The sequence below is a fragment of the Anser cygnoides genome, chromosome 2 (genome assembly GCF_040182565.1).
Source record: "Anser cygnoides isolate HZ-2024a breed goose chromosome 2, Taihu_goose_T2T_genome, whole genome shotgun sequence".
Classification (NCBI taxonomy): domain Eukaryota; kingdom Metazoa; phylum Chordata; class Aves; order Anseriformes; family Anatidae; genus Anser; species Anser cygnoides.
Window position 1 is genome coordinate 56,078,912 of NC_089874.1, and position 18,474 is coordinate 56,097,385.

The 18,474-nt window shown below is 38.8% G+C and overlaps 1 protein-coding gene across 1 annotated transcript in view; it reads right to left on the bottom strand.

The window, feature by feature from the left end:
* ADCY1 (adenylate cyclase 1) overlaps window positions 1-18,474 on the bottom strand; it is a 168,706-nt gene that overhangs the window by 69,029 nt on the left and 81,203 nt on the right. The window contains exon 5 of the mRNA XM_013197492.3: window positions 8,010-8,137. Coding sequence (XP_013052946.2) covers window positions 8,010-8,137 — 128 coding nt within the window. The remainder of the gene's footprint in view (window positions 1-8,009; window positions 8,138-18,474) is intronic.

Sequence of the window (18,474 nt, forward strand, 5' to 3'; positions counted from 1 at the left end):
TCACACATTTTATATCCTAAGAGTTACAGTTGTTAATTGAGCCAAAGGATTGTTTAATACAATTTATATCAGTTGATGAAGAGCTCCATAAGGAAGGGCAAACTGTTATTTAAAATGTATAAAATTTCCCTGCCTCACACTATCTTAAATCAGAAATCTAGTCATTATATGGGGAAGAGGGAGAAGAGCATGGTTAGCTGAGCAAAACTTCACACAGCGAATAGCTAGTAAATATCTATTGAGAAAATAAAATACTGTAGCAAATAGACTGGAACATTCAATTGTAGCAGTTTAAATAAGGTGAAGAGCATACTTGGCCTAACTGACTTCAAAACTGAGGTGAGGACAGTATCTTCCACATTAGAGATGCTAACGAACATGGCCATTTAAATGATATTCCTAAGAAAATCTGACAGTCCAAACTTGAAAGCAACACTGGTCATATGCAACACTTAACCCCCACTTAAATATTGCTGTGATGGCTTAAGTGACTCTGAAGTAGAACAGCTAGCTTCTACCGAGGCACTGACACAAAACACATTGACAACACAGGTTCCTTTGGAGTAGTATGAGAATATAACACTATCTGCTTTGTTTCCTTGTTTGTTTGTTTTAAGAAAAAGAGAAAAAGAACCTTCCATCATGATTCTAGTCTGACTTTAACTGTGCCCTTGAAAAAACTGCTTTGTAGAAGGCAGACGAAATTGTGACAATTTAAAGTTTGTTGTTGTTGTTTTATGATTTTCTGTGAAAAATTATAATTTTATTTGAAACTCTCAATCTAAATGTAATGAGGCAACGTTCTCTGATGATACTTGCATGCAGCACCATGTTCTAGGACACCTAAACAAGAGCTACAGAGAGCACTAAGAGAACAGAAAGTATCAATTTACATGAACTCAACATTCAACTCAGTGAAATCACAGATCTCTCAAACAACCACTAGAAATTTCTATTCCTTGATTTCCTGGAAAAAGGAAATGGTGGTGGTATATATCTCTGGGATAGGCACTTTTGACAGATCCATCTTTACTGGATGGTATTATCGTGCTTTTATATATTTATTTATCCTAGGTAACATGACAAAGCTGTCACAAGGCATAATGTCTTCAAAACATAAGTTTACAATGCCAGGGCCTGGTTTCTAAAGCAAAGTTAATAGACATTTAGAACAGTACCAGCTGGCATCCAGCTCTGACACTGGATAACAGGAGTTTAAAAACAAAAATGACTGCTTCTCATGGGACTGATAAGCTGCTACAGCTAGGAGTCATAGCATTAAAAAATAAAATGTTTCATTCCAACTTTACTGTCATAAGTTCTACACTTCTCCTTTTCATTTGCTCATCATATTTTCAAACAAATTAGCCTGGGCAAGCTATACTCTGGCTTCAGTCTTTAGGAAAGACTGAAGACATTTTCCTAATCTTCAGAAGAACCTGTTTTCCTGCTTTGGAGCTATTTGTGCACTTTGCTTATCCATGTGCTTCTGTCACCAAGAGAACTGGACCCGGAACCCAACAATATTTGAACAAGTGGAGATGCTGCTCCACTTGAAGTAAAAGAAAAATAATAATACTGCCATCAAGGGCAAGAGTTCATGGAATGAATAATTTTCCTGGTTTTCCTCATAAGCACAACCGGCACATTCATTTAACTGAGAAAAGAAATATGCACTGAGCTTGGATCCTTACTCACATTAATTCCTCAAAAAAAAAAAAAAAAAAAAAAAAGAGAGAATTCATTTTGCATATATACAAAGGAAAAGGATAACCTTGCCTCTTCTCCATCTTGCCCTCTCTCCCCATTATCTGGTTACTGACTACACACTCTGAAGTCTTCCAAATTTATAAATCCTGCTAAAAATAAAATGTTGAAATTGTCATTTAATTATATTCTACTACAATTTCTGACTAGATGTTTCTAGATAACACACTGCTTAGAATCTGCCCATCTGCTTAGAATCACAGAATCACTGAAGCTAAAAGGGGTCTCTGGAAATCATGTGGATAAACCTCCCATCTCTAAGCAGGTTCGGATACAGCAGGTAGCCTAGAACTGTGCCCAGATATGTTTTTAATATCTCTAAAGATGCAGACTTCACTGCCTCCTTCTGCAAACTCTCCAGTATTTGAACACCTCCATGGCAAAAGGTTTTTCTCTTATGTTTAAATGGGAATTCTTGTATTTCAGTTTTTGCCTATTGCCTCTTGTCCTATCACTAGATACCACTGAGAAAAGTTTGGTTTCATCCTTTTTGCACCCTCCCATCAGGTATTTGTATGCACTGGTAAGATCTCCCTGAGTCTTTTCTTCTCCAGGCTGAACAGTCCCAGAACACACTACCCTTTTAATTCAATTCCTTTTTCAAATTTACATTGTTGTGACAGCAGCCAATAAATAATAACATACAAAGGGAAAATAATTAATTTATAATATTGGTCAAATTGAGAATTCAAAAAAGAAAAGTTAAGACAGTTATATCATTATTATTATTTGTATACATGAAAGATAGCATAACTAATGAAATAATGATTAACACTGGGCTTAAAAGAGATCAGAGCAATAGGTACTGTTTTCCAGGGTTTAAAAAATAAAAAAAATAAAAAAATAGACTTTTGAAAATGTGTAAAAGGCTTGTATATTTAACTATGTGTCTTCTAAAGCCCAATGCTTCCTTATAAACATAGTATGGAAGAACACACATATAAATAACTTTTGGATCTCTTTTATATTTCAGGATTGTTCCTTTGTGCGCTATGTTGTTAAGTACTCCCTTCCAGTGTGTTTGTAGGGAAGAAAAGTACCATACAGTGATTCTTTTAGGATTTTATGTTAACACAGATGATCATATATTATCATAGATTACAAAGTCTTTTGTCAGTTTTACAACTTTTACAAAGATAACAGGAAGTATTTAAGTATTCATGTTTTGAACCAGAGGGAGAATATGGACTCATTTACCCAACCCTTAACATTGTGAGAGATTTTATAAATTAATATTACAATAAATCACATGGACTAAACTAGAAATGGGAATCAGCCTTCATGTGTTTTACATACTTCTCTCCTATTTTTAGTTCTTTAAAGTCTTCTGCAAAGAAATATCAATGAAAAAGTTCATATAAAAGTTCATATAAAAAGTTCAGGTTGGTATGAAAGAACAGCATGTGTGGTAATGCCCATGTTCCCCTAAGTCATTAACAGGGTTTGAAGAACCAGCCATTACTTCCATTGAGACAAACCAACTCTCTTGAGAAAAGCATACAGTGAACTTAGTGAGAGGATCATAATACACTCTCCTACAAAATCAAGCCTTTGCACAAAGAAGCATGATCTAAATTTGGAAAAACAATTGCATCGTGTGTTCACCTGTATATATGTGCATATTCATCCTCACATACAAATGGCTGACATGAAAAATATGAAGTGGTCAAAGATTTATTAGAAATAATAAAGAAGGTAGAATGTTCCAAATGCCAGGCACGGAAATTTGTGACAAATTTTCTTTTAAGTCTCTTTCCGACTGACCAAATTCCTCAACTTGTTATTCCAATTACCTGAGGAATAATGAATATTCAATAAATAATATTTATACTTATTGAATAAATTGGGTAGGGAGCTGAAAATTTCATCTCTGAGTTGAAGAGAAAGTATTTCTGTTGCCACAAACAGGTAAAAATGACTTTAAAATTCTGCTTTAAAAATCTGCTCAAAAATTAGAAATATTTGGAGAAGTCCCTGGGAAAGAGACTGATGGGAAGAATGAATCATGTGATTCTTTTGTCAAATTGGCTTTAGAATATGATTCTGTGACATCACATGAACATACATAAGGTAAAGACTGGAAGACAGACTGAAATAAAGAAACATATAGCAGCCAGCATCATCGTATGGATTTAATAGATTTTTTGTTTAATACAGCATTGAAGTATAACTGAGGAGTAACTGGAATTGTAAAACACATAATTTTAATTCAAAAGGCTTATGTTTGTTATATAGATATATATATTCTGTATTTAATAGTTAACTATTTTTAAAATGAGATTACCCTGTGGTCTATTCACCTTTGCAGAGAAGGTAGGTCTTCTTTTTGTGCAACAAAAAAACTTGGGGATTAAATGAGGGGAAGCAGAACCTTGAATCAGCTCCGTATTTCCAGCAGCCCAGCTAACACCAGAGAAAAGGAATAACTGACTATTGGATACAGTGACCAAACACTCTCCATTTCAGAAAAGGTGAAGGCTCTGTCTGGTGTGACACACTTTTACAGTGCCCGTCGCACATGATATACTGGAACAGCAATCTCATCCCAGATGCGATGACCATTATTTATTTAGATATAGAGTTAATACAGGTGTGCACTCCCTCCTATAGCATCTCTATAAAACAAAAGTACATGTACTCACATAGATATAGAATAAGGTAATAGTGAAGAAATCTCAATCCCTTTTTCCCTTCCCTCCTGTGTAATGAAATAGATCTCCAGCTCTTGCTAAAAGCTCATTCACAGTTCTCTCACATTCACATTTTTCTTCTTGGTAAAACAACAATCCATGCAGAGCTCTCGAACATCAAAAAATCTTTCTTATCAGCAAAGTAAATTTCACATTACATTTCTGAAAGGTAGTCTAAATTGAAGGTTTAAACATGACATATGGAAATGAGAAATCTTAAAGCTATCATTTTGGGAATAGAAACACACAACCGGCATATATCAAGACTGGTTTTAAGTTTGCATACTGGTGGGTGAAATGAGCAGTTTAAAAACAATAATTCAGATTTCTTTCTTTGTGGAAAATAACAACTGGAATATTTCATGATTTCCCATGATCTTTCCAACTTCTAATAAGTACATGTATGTATAAGTATAAGTACATACTTGTACTTGTGCACTTTTTTGTCACAGTGATTAAATGTAGTGGAAAATTGTTGTCTAGAATTACCCTTCCTAAAAATCAGTATATCTGATTTTTATACCTGTGACCTGAATGCAACAGTACTAATTGTTAGGGGGGAAGACGTGGTGGGGGAAGGGGATGCACTTCTGAGTGAAGAAAGCATGCCTGAGAACACTATCACTCTAAGTAATGGCAGGGAAATACTTTCGAACTGTACCAATGCAATCAGGAAGGGCTCTAGAAATGCAGTATGACTGATTGCCCAACTGAAATGCCTCTACACCAATGCACACAGCATGGGAAACAAGCAAGAAGAATTAGAAACCATGGTGCAATGAGACAAATATGACCTGATTGCTATCATGGAAATGTGGTGGGATGGATCACATAACTGGAATATCAGAATAGGGGGCTACAAACTCTTCAGAAGAGATAGCCAGGGAAGGAAGGGAGGTGGTATTGACCTCTGCATTAGGGAAGGAATTGATTGTGATGAGTTAGCTTTGAGAAACAGCCGCGGACAAGTTGAGAGCTTACGAGTCAGAGTTAAAGACCGCAACAATAAATGACGCCTTGTGGTTGGAGTCTACTACAGGCCGCCTGAGCAAGGGGAGCCTGTGGGTGAGGCAGTCTTGCTTCAACTACAAGAAGTGTCACACTCGCACGCTCTCATCCTGATGGGGGACTTCAACCACCTGGATGTCTGTTGGGAAAACTATACAGCAGTCTGTAAGCAATCCATAAGATTTCTAGAGTGCACTGAGGATAATTTCCTGGTCCAGGTATTAGGCAAACCAACCAGAGGAGAAGCATTACTTGATCTGGTGCTCACCAGCATGGAAGAGCTCATTAAAGAGGTCAAGATTGGAGGCAGTCTGGGTTGCAGTAACCATGTCCTGGTTGAGTTTGAGATCTTGAGGAATACGGGCCTGGCAAAGAGCAAAGTCAGGACCCTGAACTTCTGAAGAGCAAAATTCAAGCTATTTAAAGACCTAGTAGCTGAGATCCCCTGGAACACTATCCTCAGGGACAAAGGAGGTGAGCAGAGTTGGAGACACTTTAAGGATGTTTTCCTTAGAGCGCAAGAACTCTCCATCCCCCTGCATAAAAAAGCAGGCAGGGAGGGCAGACAACCGGGATGGCTGAGCAAGGACCTGCTGGTCAAACTGAAGTGCAAGAAGGAAATGCACGGGCACTGGAAGTAGGGACTTTTAGCCTGGGAAGTGTACAGGGTTGCGGTCCAGATGTGCAGGGATGGGATAAAGAAAGCCAAAGCACAGATGGAACTGAGCTTGGCAAGGAATGCTAAAGAATAACAGGAAGGAATTCTATAGGTACGTTGCTCAGAAAAGAAAGGCCAAGGAGAGTGTCCCGCCTCTGATGGATGAGAAGGGTGAACTGTTAACAACAGACATGGAGAAGGCTGAGGTACTCAACAACTTTTTTGCCTCAGTCTTCACTGATAGTCAGGCTTCCCAAGTCTTTCATTTCCCTGAACCTGTAGATGGAGGCTAGGCGAACAAAGTCCCACCCACTGTAAGCAAAGATCAGGTTCGAGACCACCTGATGAAAATAAATATGTACAAGTCTATGGGGCCTGATGACATGCACCCCAGGGTCCTGAAGGAATTGGCTGATGTAGTTGCCAAGCCTCTCTCCATCACATCTGAAAAGGTCTGGCAGTCAGGTGAAGTCCCTGGTGACTGGGAAAAGGGAAATATCATTCCTCTTTTTATAAAGAGTAGAAAGGAAGACACGGGGAACTACAGACTGGTGAGCACCAGGCACCTCTGTGCCTGGATAAATTATGGAAAAGGTCCTCCTGGAAGCAATGTCGAGGCACATGCAAGACAAGGATGTGATCCCAGACAATTAGCATGGCTTCACCAAGGGCAAATCGTGCCTGACCAACCTGGTGGCTTTCTACGATGGAACGACTGCATCTTTTGACAAAGGAAGACTGATCAATGTCATCTACCTGGACTTCTGCAAGGCCTTTGACACAGTCCCACACGACATCCTGATCTCCAGATGGGCAAGAGGTAGATTTGGTGAGTGGACCATTCAGTGGGTAAGGAATTGGCTTGAAAGTCACAACCAACGAGTGGTGATCAATGGATCTATGTCCACGTGGAGGCCGGTGATAAGTGGTGTACCTCAGGGGTCAGTCCTCAGACCAGTGCTGTTTAATATCTTCATAAGTGACATAGACAGTGGGACCAAGTACACCCTCAGCAAGTCTGCAGATGACACCAAGCTGAGTGGTGCAGTCAATACACCAGAAGGAAGGGATGCCATCCAAAGGGACCTGGACAAGCTTGAGAAGTGGGCCTATGTGAACCTAATGAGGTTCAACAAGTCCAAGTGCAGGGTGCTTCACCTGGGTTGGGGCAATCTGGGACATGAGTACACACTGGGAGAAGAACTCATTGAGACCAGCCCTGCAGAGAAGGACTTGGGGGTTTTGATGGATGAAAAGCTTGACATGAGCCAACAGTGTGTGTTTGCAGCCCAGAAGGCCAACTGCATCCTGGGCTGCATCACCAGAGGCATGGCCAGCAGTTCGAGGGCTGGAACACCTTTCCTATGAAGATAGGCTAAGAGAGCTGGGGCTGTTCAGCCTACAGAAGAGAAGGCTCTGGGGTGACCTCATCACAGCCTTTCTGTACTTAAAGGGGTCTTATAAAAAGGATGGAGAAGGACTCTTTACTCGGGTAAGTAACAATAGGAAAAGGGGGAAAGGTTTCAAACTAAAAGAGAGGAGATTTAAATTAGAGGTTAGAAGGAAATTCTTCACTCAGAGGGTGGTGAGGCACTGGAACAGGTTGCCCAGAGAGGTTGTGGATGCCCCATCCCTGGAGGTGTTTGAGACCAGGTTGGATGAGGCCCTGGGCAACTTGATCTAGTGGGTGACATCCCTGCCTATGGCAGGGGGCTTGGAACTAGACAATCCTTGAGGTCCCTTACAACTCAGGCCATTTTATGATGCTATGATTCTGTGATGGTATGAATGGTAGCAGGCACTGTTCCTCTGAAAATACCTCTTATGAATGCCACACAGAAGCTGCTGCAGCACTCCTGTCCAGGTATACCACATGCAATACTTACGTGATAGTGTCAATCATGTCCAGTCCCATTTCAACACAGCAATGGGCATGATCCGTTTTGGGCTGGGTCAATCCTGATACACAGTAATAACAGTCACCTAGGATTTTTATTCTTCTGCAGTGGTTTTCCTTTAATAAAAACAGAATTGGAAAAGCTTTACTGTTTATATAGATATTGTAATATTTAAATGAGAAAATATTCTCCAACAATATGCAGTCAATCAGGGAAACCTTTTGTGTTCATGTGAAATAAGTCACAGTTCATGAAATCTGGGTTCCCTGTACAGTACAGCTGACGTATGCACATTTATTTATTTATTTATTTATAAATATATACGTTTAAAATAGCAGTCAGCCCCATATTGCTTAACACACATAGGATAGCATTGTTTAACATTATAGTTCTGAACAAAAGTTATTCCCTTACCCTCATGTTAGGTCAATTTGAATTCAAGATTTGCAAGGACACTTCATTCTTTATGAATCCAAATGAAAGGACTGAAGTCAAAGAGCTACTGAATGTTAGAAAAAAAATGTATTTTGAGTAGCTTTTGTTCAAATCCAGTTCCAGTTACTAGGAAAGACAATGCATTTATTTGTAAATGTACGCACACCTGTGCATTACCAATACATAAATCACAACTTAAAGTATAGCACTCTCAGCATAAACATGACGTACCTGCACATCAGAAGATACAGTCACTTTTCATTGCCATTGAATTTATCTACTGCTTGCATACAACGCAAGTTCTACAACCATAGAAATCAGGCTAAGCCTCTTCCATTTTGAAAAAGCGATGATAGGATATGATAATTACTACATCACTCTGAGCAGAAAGTTCATTCCTGAACAGAGAATGCATAACAAAGTACCTTTTAAAAAAGCCATGACTTTAACTAATAAAGTATGAAGAAACATGAGGAGATGATGGTATACCTTCCAGCTGGACCATGGCAACTTCTAACTGTTTAGGATATGGCACAAAAAAGTAAATAATCTGACTAAAGAAATCCAATTTACACTTCTGTCTTTAGTGACAAAAGGCGGGGGGTGGGGGGGTGCGGGGATTGGTGGTAATATAAAACTGGAAAAAATGGCCTATTTATACTGGTTTAGCTTTTCAAACAGCACATATCCTCATTCAATCTTCTGCCTACAAGAATTGTAGCCTTCCTTATTTGACCACAGCCTCCATTTCACTAGCCATATTCCAGCTCAGAAGTGATGGTTATACCTACAGTGATCCTGTCCTGTCTAACATGTCATACGTAGTATTCAGGGCTTATTATTACACACTCTTCCAGCTGCTGTCATTCCCAAGCCTGTATATGTTTCTGAATATTGAGCAAGTATTATACATTAAGATTTACCTCAGTTCAGGCATAGAAGAAGGCACGTTAACACTTCGGGAATATTGGTTTGCCTACTTCTTTTTATGTGCATATTAATTTAGAAGTAAATTCATATCTTCAGTCAAAGAAGCAAGTCATGTTTTTGGGTATGCCTAACTAGTAGAAAAAGCTTTTCTAAGAGAGGCTACTTAAAATGGCTTCTGCTGTACAACAGAATTTAAAATATACTGTTATTTATCATTCCTCGTATATATTTTAATGAATGTGAGCATAATTATTCTGGAAGCATTGTCACTGGGACCTTAAAGTATCCTTGTACCCTCTAGCCACAAAATGTCTCATGAATTTTACTTGAAGTTTTAATAGGGTATTTTGAGATCCCTGGCTAACTGGTATTATAAAAGTAAAAGAATTATTGATACAAAGTAATATGCAAACCTCAAAATCCATCCTGACACAAAACACACCTTCCAACTCAAGGTTTTTGGACAGAAACCACTAAGTTTTTTAATAGAAACCACTCATTTTAAGTAGAAACCACTAAATTATACTGCCAAAATAAGCCATTTTTTAAAAATTGTGGGCAAATCTTGAAGGAGTAGAGGGTACTCAATAGTTCAGGCTGACACTGTCTTTCCAAAATAAATGCAGTTTTGGCCCACAGCTTACAGTTCTCCATAAAGCTCTTTTCATCTTCAAATTTGGTATGCGTGGTCTGTGGACAGTCAGTGACTATTTGACCCAACCAAAAGATATTCAGAAAAGCCATTTCAGTAATCTGGGCTGGATAATACGTATGTGTTAATTGATCAGTGTTCTCTCTGCTTCAGTGTCTATGTCCAAAATGGCTCATTTCAAATTACTTGTTTTTCTTAGAGAGTTTACTGTGCTATAGACCAGTATTTCACATTTTATAGTGGGATACACGAAATTACTCTATCAGACTGGCACAGCACAGTCTAGCAGACTGGTAGATAGTTTGAGAAAGGAAAAGACAGCACAGAGCTCGATCCATTTCCACTTTCCCATGTCGGTTCATTACTCATGCAAATGAAAAATAAAAGAAAATAAAACTACAGCATTTTCTAGAGACATATTAATTTTGATGGAAGACATATGGCTAAATCAACTGGTGTTTCTGAAAACACCACTCTGTTCCTTATCAGATATTATCTCCACTTTTCTTATTTATAATCATCAATTAGTATACAGTAATCTCTAGCAAAATCACTTGTTTTCTTTTTCTCTCTATGTGAGACAAAATTCCAGGAAGGAGATGCAGAGCAGCTTTATAAGAGCATTCATTATAAGCATTGATATGCAAATTATCAAAACAAACTCTTTTCCTCTCCTTGTTTTGTTTCCTCAGCACCTTCCAAAAAAAGCCCTTGACTCAACAATATTTTTCACATTTGCAACAGTGACAAATTCAAGTGTGATAGGTATAAATTCTAGTTACAGATGATACAAGCAATGCCTGTTAGAAACAGCTGATAATTTGGTTTTATGAACATGACAAAAAGCACCAGAGATTACTAGCACAGCATTATCCAGGCAGCTTGCCCACCTGTTGTTCCTTACCAAGGTATTCCTGAGCAGATCTGCAGAATTCCCTCTGGCATAACCAACATTCACAGCGTTTGTCAGAGTGAAGTAGAAGCCCAGCATGGAAGGCAAAGGATCCTTCAAAGTTGCTAAGAGCTTTCTTTTAGACAAGTACTGACATACAACAGTTTATTCTATCTGTCCATTACAAAGAAGAGGGTTTTGTTGTTGTTTTAGGTGTTTGTTGTTGTTGTTTGTTTGTTTTGTTTTAAATGTGTTTTGCAGAAAGATTGATGTCACCATTTGTATCAGGTAGACAAAAGGCATCAAATTTTCAGTTCATATTAATGAGCATGGTATCATGTGTTTCAGGGGAACTGCATTAATTTACACCAGCTGTCCCTCTAATCCTCAGGGACCGAAGCCTAATTCAATGACACAGGCCAAATGTATCACAGTTACCGCCCTTTCTTAGTGAATACAGTATGAAATGACTATTGGGGGAGGAGGGAAAAACAAAAAAACACACCTCTAAAACTCCCTAAAGATGTAAAGCGGCAATAAATTGCATTTAGTATTTATCTCTCTTCACAAACCTAGAACTTCATTCTGCTTTCAAAGAGATCAAAGAAACATACAGAAATTTGAGTAAGAACAAGACAGAAATAACCACTGTTAGCACTGTAACTTATTTTCAGTGTATTTATACATACAGCATATTTAAAATGTATAGCACTCTAGGCCAAAGTGCTGTTAATCTCAATAGAAATTTGTCTTAGGAAGCTTTGAATCACTCTAGAAATTAACATAAATTTATCTATATTACAGATGTGTATAAAGACACTAGAGAGACTTGCAGAAAGATTAGTATTTTCAAGTCTCTATTCAATTTTATTTTACTTTTTTATTAGATTGGAACAAAAGTAGGAAAAAAAACCCACAATATTTCAGTTAACATGCTGGACATATATACCATGCAGCACAAATATAGGCATTTGTACATATATGCATGTATACATTCATAGACCCACAGATTAAAAATTTACCTATACTATCCCAAGCATACACACAACATATGCAATAATGCAAATTAGAATATTGATCTTGTGAACTCTTAATATACTAATAAATGTGGTTCAACCTGAAAGTCCAGTTGGGCAAGATGTAAGTTTTGAGTCCTCTCTTTCAAGGCATTTGAGCCTAGCCTGGGAGAAGATATCTGGGTGTTGATACCTGTTTCCTTCATTGATAGTCTACTCCTTCCTTTGCACAGAGGCATAGTAAATGACTTACTGTTCCAAGTGCCTTCGGAAGGGCATGTACAGTGTTATGCTGTTAAAGAAATGGCCACCCTCCTTCAGGAACTTAGAAGAAAAGGCAGTGAATTGGTTAGGGTTAGTCAGAAGGCTTTAGGGTGCAACTGAACAATATCATACCAAGTTATTAATTTCAGTTAATGGTGAGAATGAGACATTGATCTTGTCCCCCCTCCCAGCTCAATAACTCTGTTCTGTGTATCAAAAGGCGTTAGAGAAAAACAAGGCCCAAAACATTCCATGGGAAGGACAACCCAGTGAAAATCTCTTACAGTGCAGCAGTATTCACAAAAAATGCAGGTAGGTAAATTCATAAAATGATGAAGAAATAGTTTTAGATTCAAATGTGAAACAGTCCTCAGAACCCTTCTTTGAATCCCCTTTGAAAGGGCACTCTTTCTCTGTCAAAAAAAAAATAAAAAAAATAAAATGCAAGCCTACTTCATCTAACTCCTTATAGCTAAAGACGTGAAAATCCTGCAGTTTACTCATGCTTTCATTAACAGTAAACAGTAATGTCACATATCCTTTTTTTACTTTTTGTTTTTCTTCAGTAAAATAGAAAGATTTACCAACATGCTTTCTCTGTGTAGTATTCAAATCTATTTTAATAATTGTGTTGGATGTGAGCCACCCTATGGGAGAGAGAATTGAATCTGTTTTATCAGGTAAAGTTTGTAGTCACATCCTAAGTGTAGTGAAGTGACATGAAAATTACCACCAGCTCCATTACACTTCAGTGTGCTAATAGTGGTAATGCATTTTTGAAAACTGTTCCACCAGTTACAAAATTTCACTGAATCTAAGGGGATGAAGCACCTTTCCTATGAAGATAGGCTGAGAGAGCTGGGGCTGTTCAGCCTACAGAAGAGAAGGCTCTGGGGTGACCTCATCACAGCCTTTCTGTACTTAAAGGGGTCTTATAAAAAGGATGGAGAAGGACTCTTTACTCGGGTAAGTAACAATAGGAAAAGGGGGAAAGGTTTCAAACTAAAAGAGAGGAGATTTAAATTAGAGGTTAGAAGGAAATTCTTCACTCAGAGGGTGGTGAGGCACTGGAACAGGTTGCCCAGAGAGGTTGTGGATGCCCCATCCCTGGAAGTGTTCGAGACCAGGTTAGGTGAGGCCCTGGGCAACCTGATCTAGTGGGTGACATCCCTGCCTATGACAGGGTATTTGGAACTAGACAATCCTTGAGGTCCCTTCCAACTCAGGCCATTCTATGATTCTATGAATCCTCTCAATTACTGCATGCATATTTTAATATTTCTTTCAACTACATTTGATCTGTGGATTTAAAATATCATATAATCATTCTGATAACCTTTTAATGGAATAATGCCTGCAAATATACAGTAACTTTGTCAACCTGTAGGTAAAAGTGACAAGTTCTCACACATCTATTTGTTTCAGCATAAAACAAACAAACAAAGAAAAAAAAATTGAGAATGAGCTAACTTAACCGCAACACTCCATCATGTTTGATTTGGCAGCATAATGGGGACATATTCAGAGCTATAACAGTGAGTATAGGCTGAACAAGAAGAGCTTCTACAGAGTGACAAAAACAGTAGGAAAAGAAAACAAATCTGGTTTCAGTGTTGGAAGCACCATGGCAAGTGGTTGTTAGGTTCTGATTGAGGAAAACTGGGAGGAAACATCTCCAGATAAGCATATGTAAGCTTGTAATTTAATAATGTATTTGTGAAGTCATGACACTTTATCTACCGTCACAGGAGCCATATCAATATGTATGTGAAATATGTAGAATTATTCAGGATAAAAATAAAAAGGAAGACATTTTGCTTCAAGTGCTTTCTCTCAGTTTTATGGGCAATTATATATGTTGACCTGCAATAACCTACATCTCTTGGCCCACCTCATACACAAATTTCCATTCTTACTGTAAAGCTCCTCCCTACTTTGAATGGAAACTTATTTAACAATACTTATATTGTTTCAGTCCTTGAGAGTGAGAACCCATTTAACAGTCATATATATTAATTTGCATACTTGGAAATGAAAAAAGATATTAACAAGAATATTTTACACAATCATCATGACAGATATGCATGTTTGTCTCCTGCTTCACTTTCATTAAGAATCCTGTAAGATGTTGTTTTCTAATCAGCATCCAAGGAGAAACAAGTCTGAAACAAATGTACTACAAAAAGTTGAAAAACTAAGCTCTAAATTTCAGGAAACTGATATTTTTTCTGGTTTCTTCTACCACAATAGAGAGGATTAAAAAAGCTGTCATTTTTGTGCACCAACCAAAACATGAAATTAAGTCATGCTCTAAACAAAAATTCATGGAAAATATTCAAGACCTAATCACTGGAAATGTCCATTTCCCTTGGCCTGCAAGAATTACTGAAAAATGATTGCATGAAAAGAACTAGCAAGACAGTGTATTCACCTGGCTATAAAGAAAGTAGTTTCCAGAGAGAAATTTCAAGGAGATAAAAAGTCAGTTTTAAGATGAGCAAAGCTGACTGCTGTGAGGATAGTGCTGCTGGCCTCCAGCACAGGAGACACAGCCCCTCTAGTCACAAAAGACTCCATATAGGAGTGTGTGTATGCAGGGTGCATTAGACAACTAAAGTGTGCACCTGGGTTATCAACCAAACTGCCCTTCTAATAATGAAATTAAATTGGCATTTTTGGGTTGCAATTAGGCATCACATTTGGATGACACCTGTTGAACTCCAGAAATACCTTTCTCCATGCTGGCTGCAGGAGTTTCAGTACAAATGCCCACACACTGCAGGCATCTGGAACTGATCAGAAAAATCCATCATGGTCCAATGCAAAGAAGCAAATCTCAGATTTGCGGAATACAAGCTCAGGAAGAAATTGATAATTCATAACAAGCATACAAATCATGACAAGAGATATGACATAGAACTGACATAGGAAGCACACCTAAAAAGTACTAAGGAGGTCAGAGGAGGTACCTCTTCTGTAGTACCTGCCCATTTGTATGTTCCTACTAAGTGTGTGATGTTAGCTTCCTCCCTGGAAAATTGTCCCACAGACACTTACTTCAGCTTAACATCATACACATCATTAATCCCAGATCCTATATAGTCAAAAGCATATTCATTAACACAACTTCAGTCTAGGGAAGCTTTCTTAGGTCTCTCAAGGAGACTCTCCAAATGGTAGTTAAGAGGAGGATTCAAGCTTCCAAGCACAATCTGCCTCAGTGGGCTTCTGTCTCTGCATTGACTCTTAAGGGAACTTTGGGAGACAAATCTCCTTAAACTTATCCTTTGCAAATATCCCCCCCTAGTGCACACTTACCAATTTCCACAAACAAGGTCACATCCTGTATGTTCATACCTATGCTTTCCAACACTAACATTCCCATCTACACCAGCCCACAAAACTTTATATATTTTTATTTGTTTAAAATATAACATAGTTATATAAACTAAAAACATTCTATAGATTCAGTAGAATCAACTTTTTAAAGTGATTGTTTCTAGGACTAGCTGTCTCTAAAGCACAGAGAAGGACTGACAGTTCTAGACACAATTCCAAAAAAATACCCACACACAATCTGATCAAAAAAGTAACTTACTGGCCCTTTGCTTAAGGCTCAGCAGCAACTTCCTTAGGTTCATCTTTGAAGGTGAACAGGTACAACAACACTGAAATTTGGAAAGTAAAGATCCTTAGAAGCAAAGAAGGTAATCAGGAAAATATAGTAAATTAAAATGGAAAGAAATAGATTTAACCTACAAATATTGGCAAAGTCTGATGGCATACATAACTGCAAAAGCAAAGAACAAAGAAAACTTCAGTGTGTCCATCTGGCTAACAGATGAGATGCCATAAGTGGCAAGAACAAATAAATTCTTTCATTCAGAATATTGATATCCTGAAAGGGACAAATTTCTTCTATCCTTATCTCTTTGTAAAAGGAAATTCTTAGAAGTCTGAGGTGCAGTAAGACAGAAGTTGAAAGGGAAATTACTGAAGAATCTCCATCCTTTACTGAACACAGGGGGGAACATGACTACTGATGAGAAGGAAAAGGCTGAGGTTCTTAATGCCTATTTTTTTCAGACCACTTATCCTCAGGGTACTCAGCCTCCCAACCTGGAAGTCTGGGACGAGGAGCAGAAGAAACCCCTCACAATTCAGGTGGAAACAGTTAGAGACCTGCTACTCCACCTGAACTGTGTGATTGCTGAGCCACTTTCCATCATCTCTCAGTGGTCATGGTCAACCAGAGAGGTCACGTGACTGGAGAATTGCTAATGTGATGCCCGTCTGTAAGAACGGTCATAAGGAGGATCTGGGGAAGCCTGGCCTCGGTGCCAGGAAAGGTGATGGAAAAGGACATCTTGAATGCACAGCATGTGTGGGACAACAAGGGGATCAGGCCCAGCCAGCAAGGGTTCATGAAAGGCAACTCCTGTCTGACCAACCTCATCTCCTTCTATGACCAGGTAACCCACCTGGTGGTGACCAGATAACCCACGTGGTGGATGAGGGAAAGGGTGTTGATGTAGTCTGCTTAGATGTTAGCAAGGCCTTTGACATGGTCTCCCATCGTATTTGCCTGGAGAAGATGGCAGCCCATGGCTTGGACCGGTACACTCTTAGCTGGGTTAAAAACTGTCTTGATGATGGGGCCCAGAGCGTGATGGTGAATGGAGTGAAATCCAGCTGGCGACCGGTCACCAGTAGTGTCCTCCAGGGGTCGGTGTTGGGGCTCATCCTCTTTCATATCTTTATTGATGATTTGGATGAGGGAATTGAGTGCACCCTCAGTAAGTTTGCAGACGACACCAAGTTGGGGGGAAGTGTCGATCTGCCGGAGAGTAGGAAGGCCCTGCAGAGGGACCTGGACAGGTTGGATCAATGGGCATAGGCCAATGGGATGAGGTTCAACATGGCTAAGTGCTGGGTCCTGCACTTTGGCCAAAACAACCCCATGCAACACTACAGGCTTGGGTCAAAATGGCTGGAAAGCTGTGCAGAGGAAAAGGACCTGGGGGTGTTGGTTAACACTTGCCTGAATGTGTGCCAGCAGTATGCCCAGGTGGCCAAAAAGGCCAACGGAATCCTCGCTTATATCAAGAATAGTATAGCCAGCAGGACCAGGGAGGTGATTGTCCTCTTGTACTCTGCTCCGGTGAGGCCACACCTCGAGTACTGTGTTCAGTTTTGGGCCCCTCACCACACGAAAGAAATTGAGTCCCTGGAACATGTCCAGAGAAGGGCTACGAAGCTGCTGAAGTGCCTGGAACACAAGTCCTGTGAGGAGCAGCTAAGGGGACCGGGGTTGTTTAGTCTGGAGAAGAGGAGGATCAGGGGAGACCTTATTGCTCTCTTCAGCTACCTGAAAGCAAATATGCTTCTTTATCACACAGGATGCTAAAGAAATGCTTCCTCTTTATTAATAAGATGACATGATGAAAATACTTGAAATGTATCTTATCTCTTATATCACAAAGTACAAGAGATACAAGCTGTGAGCATGACAATAGCCTTGCAGGAGCATGTGTAACTCTAAATGAAGCCAAATGGGAAACTGAAGCCTTGAAAGCCTAGCTCATTCATATCAAATCCATGCCACAACTAAACCACCAAGAGAAAATGCACTGAAATATATAAAGCAGCAGTGTATTAAAGCAGCAAGTCACCCAGCCTAGCGGTCATATCCAAGAGTTCCTTGGGAAAGTAAAACCAACAAAATGAAATGATTGCATCTCTTATTAAAATTACTAAAAAAAAAACCACAAACAACTAAACAGATGAATGACAAACTGTGAGCTATTCATTGGGACCTAAGAGTAATCTAGAATCTACACATAACTATATGTTTCTTCCTTGCACAGAAACACCATTGAAGTTCTAATTAAAATTAAAATGTTCCTAAGATATAAACAGATTTATTCAAACACATTTTTAACAAGAAAAATCCAAGCTTCATTTACCTATGTACATTCTTTAAAACTTCAATAGAGACAATAAACAAAGGCATATGTGTTTGTTATAAACTATTTGGCCTTTTAAGACACCTTTCTGAAAAGTCTCAAACAGAAGGCTCTCAACCTTCCTATGAGAGAAGTATGGCACAAAGCACAGAAAATGAATGCCCACTACCCATCATTGTCTTTAGCCATACTGTTGAAGCATTGTTACAAAACATCTGAAGACCTCATGCAAAGATCAGTTGCTTAAAGCAATTATTGATAATTTGTAACACAGAATGACCATCACTAAGGCAAAATC